Below are 14,643 nucleotides of genomic sequence, written 5' to 3'. Positions count from 1 at the left end.
CATTTCAAAGGTGCTTATGTTGCCTTTTTATTGCTGGTTACTGACTTTATTCTGGCATATGGTGGTTGGCGCCATGTCAGAAAATGAACATTTTATACCATAATGAAAATTGGATATTTGACAGTTTGTGACAGAGAGTTTGGAGCAAAAAAAATTGGGAGACAAGATTTATGGTGTATTTTATATGGAGCACATCTGTTTCTTTGCGCGCACTCTCTTTCTGTTTCACTCAGTGCATGCTAACACAATGAACAGTTTAAAAGCATGAATGAAAATGTGTGTACAAGAGTGTGTATGTACATAACAATAGCACAAAAAAATCTAGAATCTTAACAAATATAAGTGAATGCTTTTTGACAGCCTTTCATTTTATTGGGAAAGAGGCATTTGAAAAACCATCCAGTTTTAGAAATGGTTTGTAAGAATTTAATGCCAATAATATTGTCAAATGTGAATTGTACCTCAATGTACAAAAATAGGCCACTAGCAAATGCTTCTCTGACAATATTTGATGTGATGTGATTTGTTTGATATTTGATGTTTTTAATCTGTTTTTTCCTTTCTATATGGTAATTTTATCTATTCCTCTTTTAATTGTTATTATCTTAGAATGTATGCCTTGGGCAGGCTTTTATTTACTCCTAATTTTACCGATTTTGTACAGCGCTGTGTATAATTACAGCGCTATAGAAATAAAGTTTAATAATAATAATAATAATTCTCTTATTACTTAGTTCTGTACAATGTGTGTGTCTATTCAGAAAAGGAGTGAAGTTGCAATTCCATTCAGTAGATAGGAACTATCCTCAATGAAATATACATTCCTGCTGAATCCCTAAATTACATTATCAAAAAAACACACAACCCTACAAACACACAGAGTAGCCAGGATGACCCCAGCTGCCCAGCACATAGTTGGACAATACCAAAAATGACACAAACTCATTCCAGCTGAAGGAATCAGTGGTGAACCAGGTTCTTATTTAGAAAAGAAAAGGTACTTTACACTCATAGCAACCTAAAGCTGAGCCAAAGAAAAGGTTTGCTTAGAATGGGGTCTGTGCTGGATAGGGCTACTCTTTGTTCAGATTCTACTAATATGGAAGAGATAACTAGAATTAAAATGTCTGTCACTAGAAGACAATCAATAATATAAGACTGTTTATTGCTACAGAACCTGCCTGTATCTCTTATTTCAGAGATATTAGCCAATAGACTAATTGGACCAAAAAAAAAAAAAGACACTGAAAGTAAACCCACATTTAACATGCATGTAATTCATAAACCAACATACTAGTACAGAGGTAGCATGATGACAAAAATAAATAAATAAATTCCAAAGTCCACGTTGTGGTAATGTTTGCATTAATCCAAAAACAGCAGTAAAAAGCATAAACATTTCAGTGCTACCTTTTGAAACCAACATTTCTTCAGCAGGTAAAGATATTTAAAGGATATGCAGTGTGCTGTGGAGGAAGTAATAATGTTAGAGTCACTAGTCTACATTTTCCTTTCTAGGAAAGAGTATATGTTGTATGTGAGGAAAAGCATGAAACCTATTGCCTTGGGCTCACCAGACCTAATTTCTAGTGACCATAGGCCTGCAGGCAACAAGAAAAGCAATAAAAACTAGGGCCTGTTACAGACAGCCAAAATAAAGCTGCTTCGAGTCACTTTGGAGGTATGGTATTTCAATGATACATGCGTCCTAAGAGTCCAAAAGTTGTAAGGACTGGAGTGCAGCTTTGGTGAAACTTCCAGACTCTTAGGACTCATGCATCATTGAAATACCATACCTCCAAAGTGACTTGAAGCAGCTTTATTTTGGCTGTCTGTAACAGGCCAAAGCAACATTTTTTTATTTTAGACTATAAAAGACCCCTCCTCATCGAATTTCAAACTTGTACTTTAAATAAACACCGAGTTCCTTAAATGGGCACTATAGTGTCATGTCTGGAGAAGGATCAGGCAAAGCAAGGCAACAGAAGCCAATTTGGGTTAGAGGATCTACCTATCTTTGTTTGTGGGTGGGGAGGATAATCCAGTTATAAAATAAATGGATATTTACTTAGCTCTGGGATGGGTAATTGCCAGGAGCAGGGTGCATTTTGCAACATTGTTGAGTATCTTAGAAGAGGTTGGCTCATATTTTTAGGGGAATGCAGACTTTTCCCCCCCAAATAAGCAGTGATTATCCACATGTACAGAGAGTTTGTTGGGGCTAAAAAGTTGGAAATTGGATTAAGTCCAGCTTTAGACATGCTTAGAGCAGACCCACTGAATTCAATGTAATTTATTTGGCTAGCAAGCTTTGTTCCTTCCAATGGACCCACTCTATTTGGAATTAAGACTGGATGTAATCCTAAATTTTGCACATGGACCTAGCAGAGAGATTATTCTCTACAGTAATGAATTTCCAATCTGAAGAAAAATGGGGATGCTAGGAGACTGGTCCCTGTAAGTAGTGACATTGTGAGGCACCGAGGTCAACTTTTCTGGCCACAAATATGACCTGCTGATATGTCAAGGGTCAGACTTTGGGAGGCAGACCAGCTGGGGACAGGCTGCTGGCAATCAGTCTCCCTTCCCAGTGTCTCCCCAGATGGTCTGTTTCTTGTAATAATAATAAATAATAAATTTTATTTATACCCCGCCCTTCCATAAAAAATGATCAGGGCGGCTTACAAGATTTATAAAAACATTACAATACAGGTTAAAATCCAATATAACAGTTAAAAACATTATTACAAAAACAAAAACAGGAACAGGAAAACAATAAAATGGGAAATACACGTATCAGGGGCAGAGTGAGACATCAATCCGGGTCAAAAAGAGGGGGAGAAGATGGGAGAAAGGGGGCAGGAAAATAAATAGACAAATTAAGGTGGGAAGGCCAACCGAAACAAGTATGTTTTCAACTGTTTTTTAAAAACAGCTAACGAGGTGGCGGTGCGAAGCTCTGCAGGGAGCTTATTCCATAGGGAGGGGGCAGCAATAGTAAAGGCCCTCTGCGAGGTCCGTATATAGTTGGATCTAGGGACCTCCAATAGTTTACTCCCAGAAGTTCTGAGTGTGCGAGGCGGATTATATGGGGAGAGGCGGTCCTCTAAGTACCCTGGGCCCAAGCCATTTAGGGCTTTATAGGTCAAAACCAACACCTTGTATTGAGCTCGGAAGCGAATAGGCAGCCAGTGAAGATCTTTTAAAATAGGTGTTACATGGTCTGACCTGGAACTACCAGCGACCAATCTAGCTGCCATATTCTGCACCAATTGCAGCTTCCGAGTTTGGTACAAGGGTTGCCCCATGTAGAGCACATTGCAGAAATCTAATCGAGAGGTTACCAAAGCATGTACAACAGTTTCTAGGTCCTTTCGGTCCAGGTAGGGACGCAGCTGGCGTATCAGCCGAAGCTGATAGCAAGCACTCCTGACCGTCGCATCCACCTGAGAAGTCAGCTGAAGCGACGAATCAAGGAGCACTCCCAAGCTGCGCACCGAGTCCTTCAGGGGGGAGCGTGACCCCATTCAGGACCGGGTGACAGATCTCGCCACCCGAAACCGGGGAACCTATCACCAGTACTTCCGTTTTCCCTGGATTCACGCTGAGTTTGTTCTCCCTCATCCAGCCCATTACCGACGCCAAGCAGGCATCTAGAGGAGAGATGCCATCCTTAGTTACTGCATCAGTCGGAGACATAGAGAAAATTATCTGGGTGTCATCAGCGTACTGATAACACCGCGCCCCATGTCTCCGGATGATCTCTCCCAGTGGCTTCATGTAAATGTTGAATAGCATAGGGGACAAAATCGCTCCTTGAGGGACACCAGATGTAAGGGCCCTCCTATCGGAGCGACAGTCCCCCAGCTCCACCATCTGGGATCTGCCCGAGAGGTAGGAACGGAACCACTGCAAAGCAGTGCCCCCAATTCCCAACTCCCTCAGGCGTCCCAGAAGGATACCATGGTCGATGGTATCGAAGGCCGCTGAGATGTCCAAAAGCACCAACAGAGACACGCTCCCCCTGTCCATGCCCAGACGGAGATCATCAACTAAGGCGACCATGGCAGTCTCAACTCCATAGCCCGCCCGGAAGCTGGTTTGAAATGGGTCCAGAAAATCGGTGTCGTCCAAGATCGACTGAAGCTGGAAGGCGACTGCTCTCTCGATCACCTTCCCCAAAAAAGGTAGCAGCGAGATGGGTCTATAATTATTATGGAGCAGGGGGTCTAAGGAGGGCTTCTTTAGCAGGGGTTTAACCCCTGCTAATTTTAATTTGGATGGAAACTGACCCTCACTTAGAGATGTATTAATTATGTGATGCAACATTAGTCGCACCACATCTCCCCCCTGAGCTGTCAACCATGAGGGGCAGGGATCAAGAGAGCAAGTCGTCCTTCCTGGTTGTGGAAGCAACCAGGTTGGGGAGAGGCTCCAGGGCCATCCATCGCCCTTCCCAGGCTCTCCCCAGCTGGGCCTGTCTCCATGGAAGAAGCCCAGCTGGAGAGAGGCTACAGGGAAACTCATCACCCTTCCCAGCCTGTCCCCAGCTGGACTTTCCACAATGGAGGCAGCCCAGCTGGGGAGGGGCTTGGTTGAAAGACAGTATTGCCCTATGTATAAGTCCACCTAGAAATTTGGAGTCAATTTCTCAACTTATAGTTGAGTATATACGGTACACCTCCAGATCCCTTGTACCAGCTTTTGTATAGACATGTTATAATCATGGCTAATTTAGGCTTAGTTTAGTACCTAAACAAGCCTTTTTTTCAACCAGAACTAAAAAATAATTCAAACAGTGTAAATTAATCAGTGCATCCATCTTCATTAAACAATCACCATAAGTATCATTACATAATTCCTTATATTTAAAACAGAAAAAATGGAGATGAATCAGTATAAATGGTATTTTAAAAGAATACCTATGAAGAAGGTAACTGCAGTAGTCAATTCATTGTGGCTAGAACTGAGTATAATATAATAGATAGGAACAATTTACTGTGATTGCTTCTATTCTCTAACATAGAAAAGTAGTCAATTGTTGGTCAAAAATGGCAGTTAATCTGAAACCAGATGCTTCATATGAGTTAACTTGTACGAGTTTGATCTCTACATGCACAACACAACTATGAAAAATTAAGCAATCATCTGGATAGCTCCCCCCCCCCACACACATTTATTTGGAAAACACTAGCAACGCCATGGCTGGTACACCCTGTAACTTCAAGAGGGAAGAATGATTTAATATAATCTGTCAATGTTTATAGACAGCAAGTGTCTTTCCCCAACTGCAGACAATAACAACAGGGGTGAATAAGCATCAATGTTCCAAAGGACATTTCAGTAGTGTTTCATTCTAATACTCATAATACTGCTGCTGTCATGTCCTATCTCTGGCATCTCTAACATTTTTCCAGTTGCCTGCAGATGTTCCAATTCATGGCCATGTAAAGACAGATCAAAATGCTTATGAATGAGGCAATGAAAATCAGGATCTCAATAAATGCTTAGTAACAAATGGAATTTTTAAAACATGGAAATTACAGTTATTTAACCAATCTGTTTCACTAGAAACATATGCCATGGATGGAAAAATTGATGAATTGTGAAGCATATTTCTGATTACTTTGACTATTTCACTATGTTTCTACCACAAAAAATATCCAGTAATTAAAAATAGTTATGTGACATATCATAATTTGGTTAACAAATATCCAGGAATTTCTTCCCAGATCAGTCCTTTACAAGTAGGAACAGCTGGCCTCAGATAGCTAGCAAATTCTGCCTCTTCTGTAGCAAATTATAATAAGTAATTTTTGTTCACTTCCTCCATGCTGGTTATGTGTGAATGCCATGTGTAAGTGAAATTTTAGTGAATCAAATGTGAAAATAACAGGTTTTTTTTAAAACAACTGTCACTGTATAAGAAAGTCTGAGACAGAAATCTACTTTATGGTGATGCTCCATTTAATGAGGTAAGGGAAGCAATATATTTTCTAGCAGTAACCATCTTACAGTCATTATAGCCAATAAAAATGCATCTCTGCTCTTAATCCTCAAAGCTGTACAGTATCTATATGAAGCTGCTGAGTGAGTTCATCAGGAGTTTTGGGGTAGGATGCTGCCATCAGGATGCTGATGACAGTCCTTTTGCTTTGTTGTCAGAGGAGTTGTCTGCACTGGCCAAATAAAGCGGCTTCCAATTGCTTTGAAGTCTGGCTGTTTAGACAACGCACGAGGTGAAACTGGGCTGAAAGTGAAATGAAGCCGAGCTCTGGGGCTAGCAGAGCAAAAAAAAAATTGCTGTGACTCTAAGTGGAAAATGTACATTATTGCACCAGCATATAAAAAATATAGTGCCAGTATGGGACTGCAGCAAAACAAAAACACAATCACCAATAATGCAATGGATGTAGTTACAACATACACAAACCAGATAGTCCATGCTTTGAGAGTAGGCAATGTGGACAGCAGGGATACAAACTACTTTCAGAAAACCCAGGATTGAGCCATTTTTTTCCTGCTCGTCTGCTGTGGCCCAGAGTTAGCCCTTGGCTTTTCAGGTGCTGGAGCAGAATTGAAAAAGGCTGGATGAGGGCCAATAAACCAAAATCAAATCTCAGTAATTTTTTGGTGTTTTTTTCTGGCTATATGGCCATGTTCTGGAAGATGTTCTTCTAGAACATGGCCACATAGCCCAAAAACCCCACAAAAAACTATGGATGCCGGCCATGAAAACCTTCGACTTCACAAAGCTCAGTAAGATAGGGCACTCTGTTGATTATTCCTGACTCCTCCTGAGGGAGCAGAGGCATAATTTGAGAATTATTCTAGATCAGTCTCTGTTGCTGGAGGCACAACTAGATTCTGTCGCACAGAATGCTTGGCTTCAAGTGGTGCACCAGGTGCAGCCTCTCATAGACAGGGATAATAGCAACAGTAGTGCATGCATTAGTAACATTCTGATTAGACTGCTGTACTGTTTACCAGAGTACCAGAAACCACACAATATCAGTCTCAAAAAATTGCATTGGCTGCCAGTATAACAAATCTGAATTCAAGGTGCTGGCAATGACATACAGAGCCCTAAAAAGTTTGGGATTCCAACCTTTGAAGGAATGCCTCTTCCTATAAGCATCCAAGTATTGAGGTCTGCAACAGAGGCCTTCCTCTATCTCTAACCAGTAGAAGCAATGCACAGTGGAAAAGCATAGGTCCAGGACTTCTCTGCAGTGATGTTATCATCCCCTTAAAGGCCCAAATGACATTGACGTTGGGTTCATTCTTGTGACAAATATAATGTGAGTTTTTCTTGAAGTCTCCGGGTCCTAATTCATTTCTTCCCCAATATCCATTTATGTATGGTTTTAAATTATTTTAACCTTTCAAACTGTTTAAATTTGTTACATTTTTGTCTATTGTGTGTGTGTGTGTGTGTGTGTGTGTGTGTGACAGAGAGAGAGAGTGAGCAAGAAAACCTGAAAAAGTAAGCCCAATTTGTGAACAATCATGGACAGGATCTAAAGATCTTTCTGAATTTACTATAGGAACTGGGTACATAGATACATATATTTGAGAATATGTCTTAAATCTTCCAGCACGTAGATTCATGCCATTAGAAGCATGACACTGAGTTGAGCTGAACTGAAGTTCTGAGAAACAATTCTAAGACAAACATAATATGTACTATTAGCATATACAGATTTAAAGCCATAGTTTAATAGCAACTGCAGTGAAGGACTGGAATTCTCTTGGTGACAGACACAGATGTAACTCAGAACTATGCCTTCATATGTCTTTTTTTTTGGATGTTAAACAAGTAGGTAATTATTACCTTCTTCGGCAATGTCTGAACACTTCTCCCCAAACAGATACTGCCAAAGCCATTTACAAAATTGCTGGGAAAATATGAACCAATGTAACTAAGCCCTTGCTCTTTAATGTTTTTTTTGTTTGTTATTTAGGGTGGCCTATTTTGAACAGAAGAATGGTGTAGAGAGTTTAGTAGAAAGCTATATATACATACACTCATATGAAAGTGTGGAAGACTGCTGGTGTTAATGTGCACATATACACAGCGCTTTCTCAAGCTCACTTGCTGCTGGAGCCATAAATATAAACTGCTAATTAAATGAGATGAAAAGACCACCAGAACAGGCATACCTGTGACTTGAACACTCCCACTGTGGAAGCCTTTTCTTGCAGGAACCCTGCTAAGTTTATGGGAAAGCTTAATACATGTATTGAATTTTCCTGAAATGTATCATTAGTGAGGAGCTGAAATCTATGTTGAGAAATTTATAGTCTAAGGTTGCAATCCTGTGAAAATTTACATGGGAATAAACCTTATTGAACTCAGTGGGATACATTTGGAGTAAAATGCATAGCAGTCTGCTTTCTAGGTAACATTTTTGATGATTTAAAAAACATGTATTTTAAAACACATGAAAATCAAAACTTCTGTATAAAATGTCAGACACAATCTACTATGTGTTGTGTTATAATTGCACTATTAAATCAACCATCTTAATCTAGCTTTTAAATGTTTTAATACACATTTATGTAGATCACAAAGCTAAAACTAGAGGTTTCAAAATGGTAAAGTGAACAGTTATTTTTACAGAGGAAAATGAAATTATTAAGCATAGCCAGTCATATCATCAAACTGCATGTCACCCTGTATGTGATTTCTGAAGCATTTAATACCAAATGTAAAAGTATTTTTAAAAGATATTGCCCATTTGGGAATATCAATATCCTTGCATAGAAATCACAACAGTTACAATATGAATTCCCTGACAGAACTCTAATTAAACTGCTGTGACAATACTAGATCTGTGTTTCTAATAGTAAGTTTGTGATAGTCATACATACAATCCAGAGGAGGTTGGACATACATAAATTGTATTGTTTTCAATAGAACACTGGACCAATCTTAATAATAATAATAATAATAATAATAATAATAATTTCAACCCAAATATATTATATTACAACCCAATATAAAAATACAGACAAAAAACCCAACAATAAAATACATAAATAGTTAATGAAGCACATTCATATTAAGGCAGAAAACCTTTCATATGTAAATAAGGTTTTTACTGGCATTGACTATACAAGAAAGAGAACTTGGTCCCTGCTGTACCACTTATGAAAAAAGTATATCCTGTGTTTATAATTAGTAGTAAATGGACCAAAAACACATTGGTTAGTATTCTGCTACTTTTGCCTATGGTGCAGTTGCATTTGGACCACTGTCTACAGATGAGACTTCCATAAACTTGGAACACCACCTAGAAGTCTGATTCCCATGCTCCTAAAGTGCTGGTGAATTTGTTGGAATGAGGAGGACAGCCTCCCTTGAAGAGATCTATGCCAGGCAAGTTTATATGATAGAATACAGTCTTACAGATAACCTAAACCCAAGCCAGCTAAAAATATCTCCCTCCCATATTTATGGGAAATAATGGGCACCAACATGCTATGCTAGCCTCAGCCATAATTATAAGCAGGCCAACATAGATGTGAATAATGCTTAAGAATACATATGAACAAACAGCTCTGAAAAGCACATACCTTTCAGGTAAAAAGCTTCCAATTTATCCTGGAAGGGCTGGAGATGTTCTTTAGGAGAGTCTCTGAAAACCACTTTCATCTGTTTTTCACAAACTGGAAGGACAAGTTCAGTTTTACATTCATTTTTTATACAGACAAAAATACATTCAGACATTCTCAAGTAACAGATACATCATACAAAACAAACAAGAATACAAAGGGAGAGAGCTGTCTTTCATCAGAACAGGAGAGGTATATATTTATTAAATTCTTTGAGAAAATACAGAAAAGAAAATTAGCTTTAAGGGCAGTGATTTTGCTGATCCACACCAAATGCATTCTTTAAGAGACAATTAAAATATACATTTTTAAAAAGATTTTTCCTCAACCGGGAATATCTTGGATTATGTTTAGCTTCCCAATCACAGTCTGATCTCATATCATGAAACAAGATTCTCTACACACTTACCACCCACAAATTAGACCTCCTTAGCCAAACCAAAATGCACCACCAGAAGATACTATAAGACTAAAAAATGTGCCTTATTTTAGAGTTGTTTAGAATCTGATTCAAGGAACAGTTTAGTCTAACAGTCCAATGGCTCAAGAAATAGGGCTGACTTATGAGTAAAGATCTTTAGGAACAGTCTTTGTACAAACAAAGAAGTAAGAAGGTTCTTTCCTTATGTAATTTAACATCTATTACCCTGATCCTATATTCATATTCTTGAAAATCAGACTTGTTGATTTATATGAATGTTAAATTACAGACTGGGAAAGATGTGCTTTCATGTATGGGTTTGTTGTGTGCCTTCAAGTTGTTTCCGACTTATGGCAGTAGCAATAGCCAGTACTTTTCTATACCACTTATCAGTGCACTTAAGCACTCCCTAAACATTTTACAAAGTGTAAGCTAATTCCCCCCCAACAGTCTGGGTACTCATTTTAGTGTCCTCAGAAGGACGCAAGTCTGAGTCCAGCTTGAGCCCCTGGCTGGTACTGAACTCGCAACCTTAGGGTTTGTGAGTGAATGGCTGCAGTGCAGGCATTTAACCACTGCACCACCAGGGAAACCCTAAAGCAAACCTATCACAGGATTTCCTGGCAAAAATTGTTCAAAAGGGGCTTGCCTTTGCCTTCCCCCATTCACAGGTACATTCATTAAATTAATGAGTTATTTGCCAGCATCAAAGAAGTCTCAAAGTGACTTCCAAAAGAAAACATACACAATTGTCAATATAGCAAGAAAATGGAAATCGGTAAAAAAAAATGGAAATCATAATAAAGCTATAACTTTACAATTGCATTTATTAATCATTTAAATCCAGTAAAAACTAAAAGTGTGCCTCCACAGTATTCATATTTGCATCTGCACCACCAACCCATAAGGAACATGGCAAACCATCAACCTGCAACACACGTCTAGTGTCCAGGTGTCTGGGAATCTATATACTCTCTCTCTCTCTCTCTCTCTCTGTGTGTGTGTATTCCCAGATATATACTTCCCTGGTGCTGAAAGGATGATAATATCAGAACCTGTGGACTATCCTTGTGAAGAGCATTAAAAAAACCCAAAATGCAGCTTTACAGAAAAGACCATTCCTGTTGTTGTCAATGAGATTGCCTTGGAAGGTCTCAGATGCCTATCCTGGGAGTCTGGATAGATTTATATTGAGGTATGATTGTCCCTGAGGTTTTGGTTTCATGAATGCTATAAAAATGTTTTAAGCCAAACACAGCAAATACTGGAACATCAGTACCTATCAGTATCTTGGTGCAATCATATTTGAAGGAAGATGTTGAAGGGAGGGGAGAAGACATGTAGGGATTAAAAAAAAAAAAAAAAAAAAAAAAAAAAAAAAGTAAAATAAGGGCATCTTAACAAGCCATAGTAATATGAATAATTTGTAATGATGCTATAGTTTTCATTGGCTTTAACAGCCTGTTGCAAATTTCTCTGTAGCACTATGTGATGAAAATAAGTGGGGGAAAATTCTAGAATTGTGTAGTTTGTGGTAAGTCAGTGATAATTCAGTTAATATTTATTTTAATTAGCTCTAATGCATGTAAAAGGTACCTTGAGATAAATGCAGACAGGCACTTTTCACTAGTTATCCACATAGTAATGTGAGAAAGAGAGTGATAAGTGGCTGGATAAGAGTTTTAAATATGTGTAACTTAATCTATTCCAGAGTTGTGAGTATGATTTTTGGTGAACAACTCCCTATTCACATTACTACCTATAATTACCTAGGGGACTATTACAGCTACAATCTGTACAGATATTTTGGAAAAGGGTGACTGTGCAGAGCTCTGTGGATCAGGAGATCTAATATCACCAACCCATGGGATATTCAGTCCAAATTTTCTTGATAATTTTTTCTTAAATTTGTTTTCCATGTACTCTGTATAGCAGCTATAAATTATTGTGCAATGGGGCAAACAGCGTAATTATTTGAATTGTAATTGTTACTTAAGCGTCAGATCTCACACAGAGCTAAAGGTTTCTCCCACTTTGGCAAGTTCCAGCCTTTTCAGACTGTGCCAACTCTACACACTGAAAAAGAAAACTGGGCTAGTGTTAAGTGGATTTTGTTGAGATTTTTACCCGCCTATAACAAACTGGTGGTCTGAAATGGGGGACAAATAAAAAGGCAGTTTGAAGTAACTATGGATTTGGTGCAGTACATAATAATTTATCCTACTAGTGCAAGTTATCTGCTTGTAGATATTTAGTTCTACACTATGTACAATGGTGAAATCAAATGCAATTTCTAGTTATGAAACCAGTTGCACAAGCACTAATGCACCTAGAGACCACAAAAACAAATGCAGCTTGCACAAATGGAATAAAACACTGAAACTTTACTAGCACACTATATTTCTTCATTAATCTTACATTGGATTGAGGCCATGATCTCTGAGGACTTTATCATATGCAAATTTTAAATCATGATTAGAACCAGAAAAAAAACACAACTTTGGTGATACTTATAGCACCACACTAACTTTGACCCATAACTGCTGTGTATCTGAAGCATGGTTAGGTGTTCCTTTTCATTGACGGGGGAAACCTGTCAATGAGCTTGCAGTTGCACTGGTTCCCAGGTGTGAAACATCACTGCTGTGACAGTTTTGATATTGACAGTCACGTTGTGTCAGTTTTGACTCCTCTTCCCCTATTCCCTCCTCTTGCTTGCTATTTCCAAGCAGGCTTGATTTCTTTAAAAAAAAAAAATCCTATTATTTTCTTTTTAAAAAACTCACAACAGTGGCATCACTGGTGTCACCCAGTACAGTAACACATTGTGTCATGCCCTTGCCATTGAACTCCTCTCATAACACACCATATCCAATCCTTAGTAATGTTTTTTAATACTAATGTTATTCATAAATTGTAATTCCCATGTACCACTTAATGTTATGGTAATAGTTAGAATCATAGAATCATAGAATTTTAGAGTTGGAAGAGACCACAAGGGCCATCCAGTCCAACCCCCTGCCATGCAGGAAATCCAAATCAAAGCATCCCCAACAGATGGCCATCTAGCCTCTGCTTAAAGACCTCCAAGGAAGGAGACTCCATTACACTCTGGGGGAGTTTGTTCCACTGCCGAACAGCCCTTACTGTCAGGAAGTTCTTCCTAATGTTCAGGTGGAATATCTTTTCCTGTAGCTTGCATCCATTGTTCCGGGTCCTGTTCTCTGGAGCAGCAGAAAACAAGCTTGTTCCCTCCTCAATGTGACATCCTTTCAAATATTTAAACATGGCTATCATACCTTTAAATTACAATATCACAAGAGCAGCCTAAATATATTTACATGTGCATAGTTTCATGTGGTTAAAATGAAAATTTGGTAAGATGTGCTGTTTTTAAAGAAAAATTTAAAAGAATAAAATTGAATTTCTTTCCTTTTTTTTAAACGTGGCCTCTCTTTTCTCCTCCCACAGAGTCTCACCCCCCCTCACACCATCTCTTCAGCATTTTAAAAGGATGCAGGTTGGGTGAACAGTGGTGTCACCCACCTTTAGGGTGTCATCTAGTGTGGACTGCACCACTGCACCCACTTTAGTGATGCCCCTGAATCACAGTAGCAGAGCTCCAGAATTGCATGAAAAGGTAAAAATAAAAATAACTAAAAATAAACTACCCCCCCCCCAAGACATGCTGGGTAGGGCATAAGGTAGGGAATTGGGGTTAAGGGGGAGTCAGGAAGAGAGCACAATGGCAGAAGCTGCCCCAGAAAAGATGTGCAATAATGGCTGCTCACAAACAGGTGCAACTCACTTTTCTTTAACAAGCACAATTGTGGCTAGAATTGGACTCATGAACTAATGTCCTGATGCATTACAGTGTATAGGTGAATTGTGGTATGACAGTTTCCTTCCCATCTGAGTGACTGAAGTAGCCATAGTGATCCAGTATTCATACATCGAAGGTGACTTGACGGCAATTAACAACATAAAAAAATACACAAGGGGTTTAATCTAACATAGCTGGTCAGCCTAAGCAACTTATTGCTCACATGCAGAATGAATTGTGAGGATAGTTGGATTTGTCAGTTCCAAGTTGGCAAGTGTTACCTATACAACACCTAAAACAGTACAGAAATTTCTTGATTAATTCAACATTTTCTGCCTAAGAAAGGAACAGTTAGCCTTGCATTGGACAGAGTTTGTCTGGATCTCAATGGAAATTACTTTGCTACTAATGGATTTGACATTTTAATGCCCGTGTTTTACTGCCCTTTTGCCTAGGTCCCCAGTGGCCAAGAAGGGGATTGGCCTTTGACTGCACTGATCTCTCTCCAGATAATTTTATCTGACAGAAGATTGACTGGCTGATTGGATTTACATCTCATCTTTCTCTCATGAATGGGACTCAGAATGACTTAGAATAAAAATTGCAGACATGTAACAAGTTAAGACTCTGACGACTGCAAAATCATTAAGTTGGCAGTTCAAGGCCCAAGAGCTGCATGACAGAGTGAGCTCACGTTGCTCGTCCCAGCTTCTGCCAACCTAGCAGTTTGAAAATATGTAAAAGTGCAAGTAAATAAATAGGTACCACTTCGGTGGGAAGG

At 38.9% G+C, this 14,643-nt stretch overlaps 1 protein-coding gene across 1 annotated transcript in view; it reads right to left on the bottom strand.

Moving 5' to 3' along the window:
- FMN1 (formin 1) overlaps positions 1–14,643 on the bottom strand; it is a 170,117-nt gene that overhangs the window by 22,959 nt on the left and 132,515 nt on the right. Inside the window, 1 exon segment of the mRNA XM_042446233.1 lies at positions 9,580–9,672. Coding sequence (XP_042302167.1) covers positions 9,580–9,672 — 93 coding nt within the window.

Source organism: Sceloporus undulatus, chromosome 1 (genome assembly GCF_019175285.1).
Source record: "Sceloporus undulatus isolate JIND9_A2432 ecotype Alabama chromosome 1, SceUnd_v1.1, whole genome shotgun sequence".
NCBI classification, from domain to species: Eukaryota; Metazoa; Chordata; class Lepidosauria; order Squamata; family Phrynosomatidae; genus Sceloporus; species Sceloporus undulatus.
This window is presented reverse-complemented; position numbering and strand designations above follow the sequence as displayed.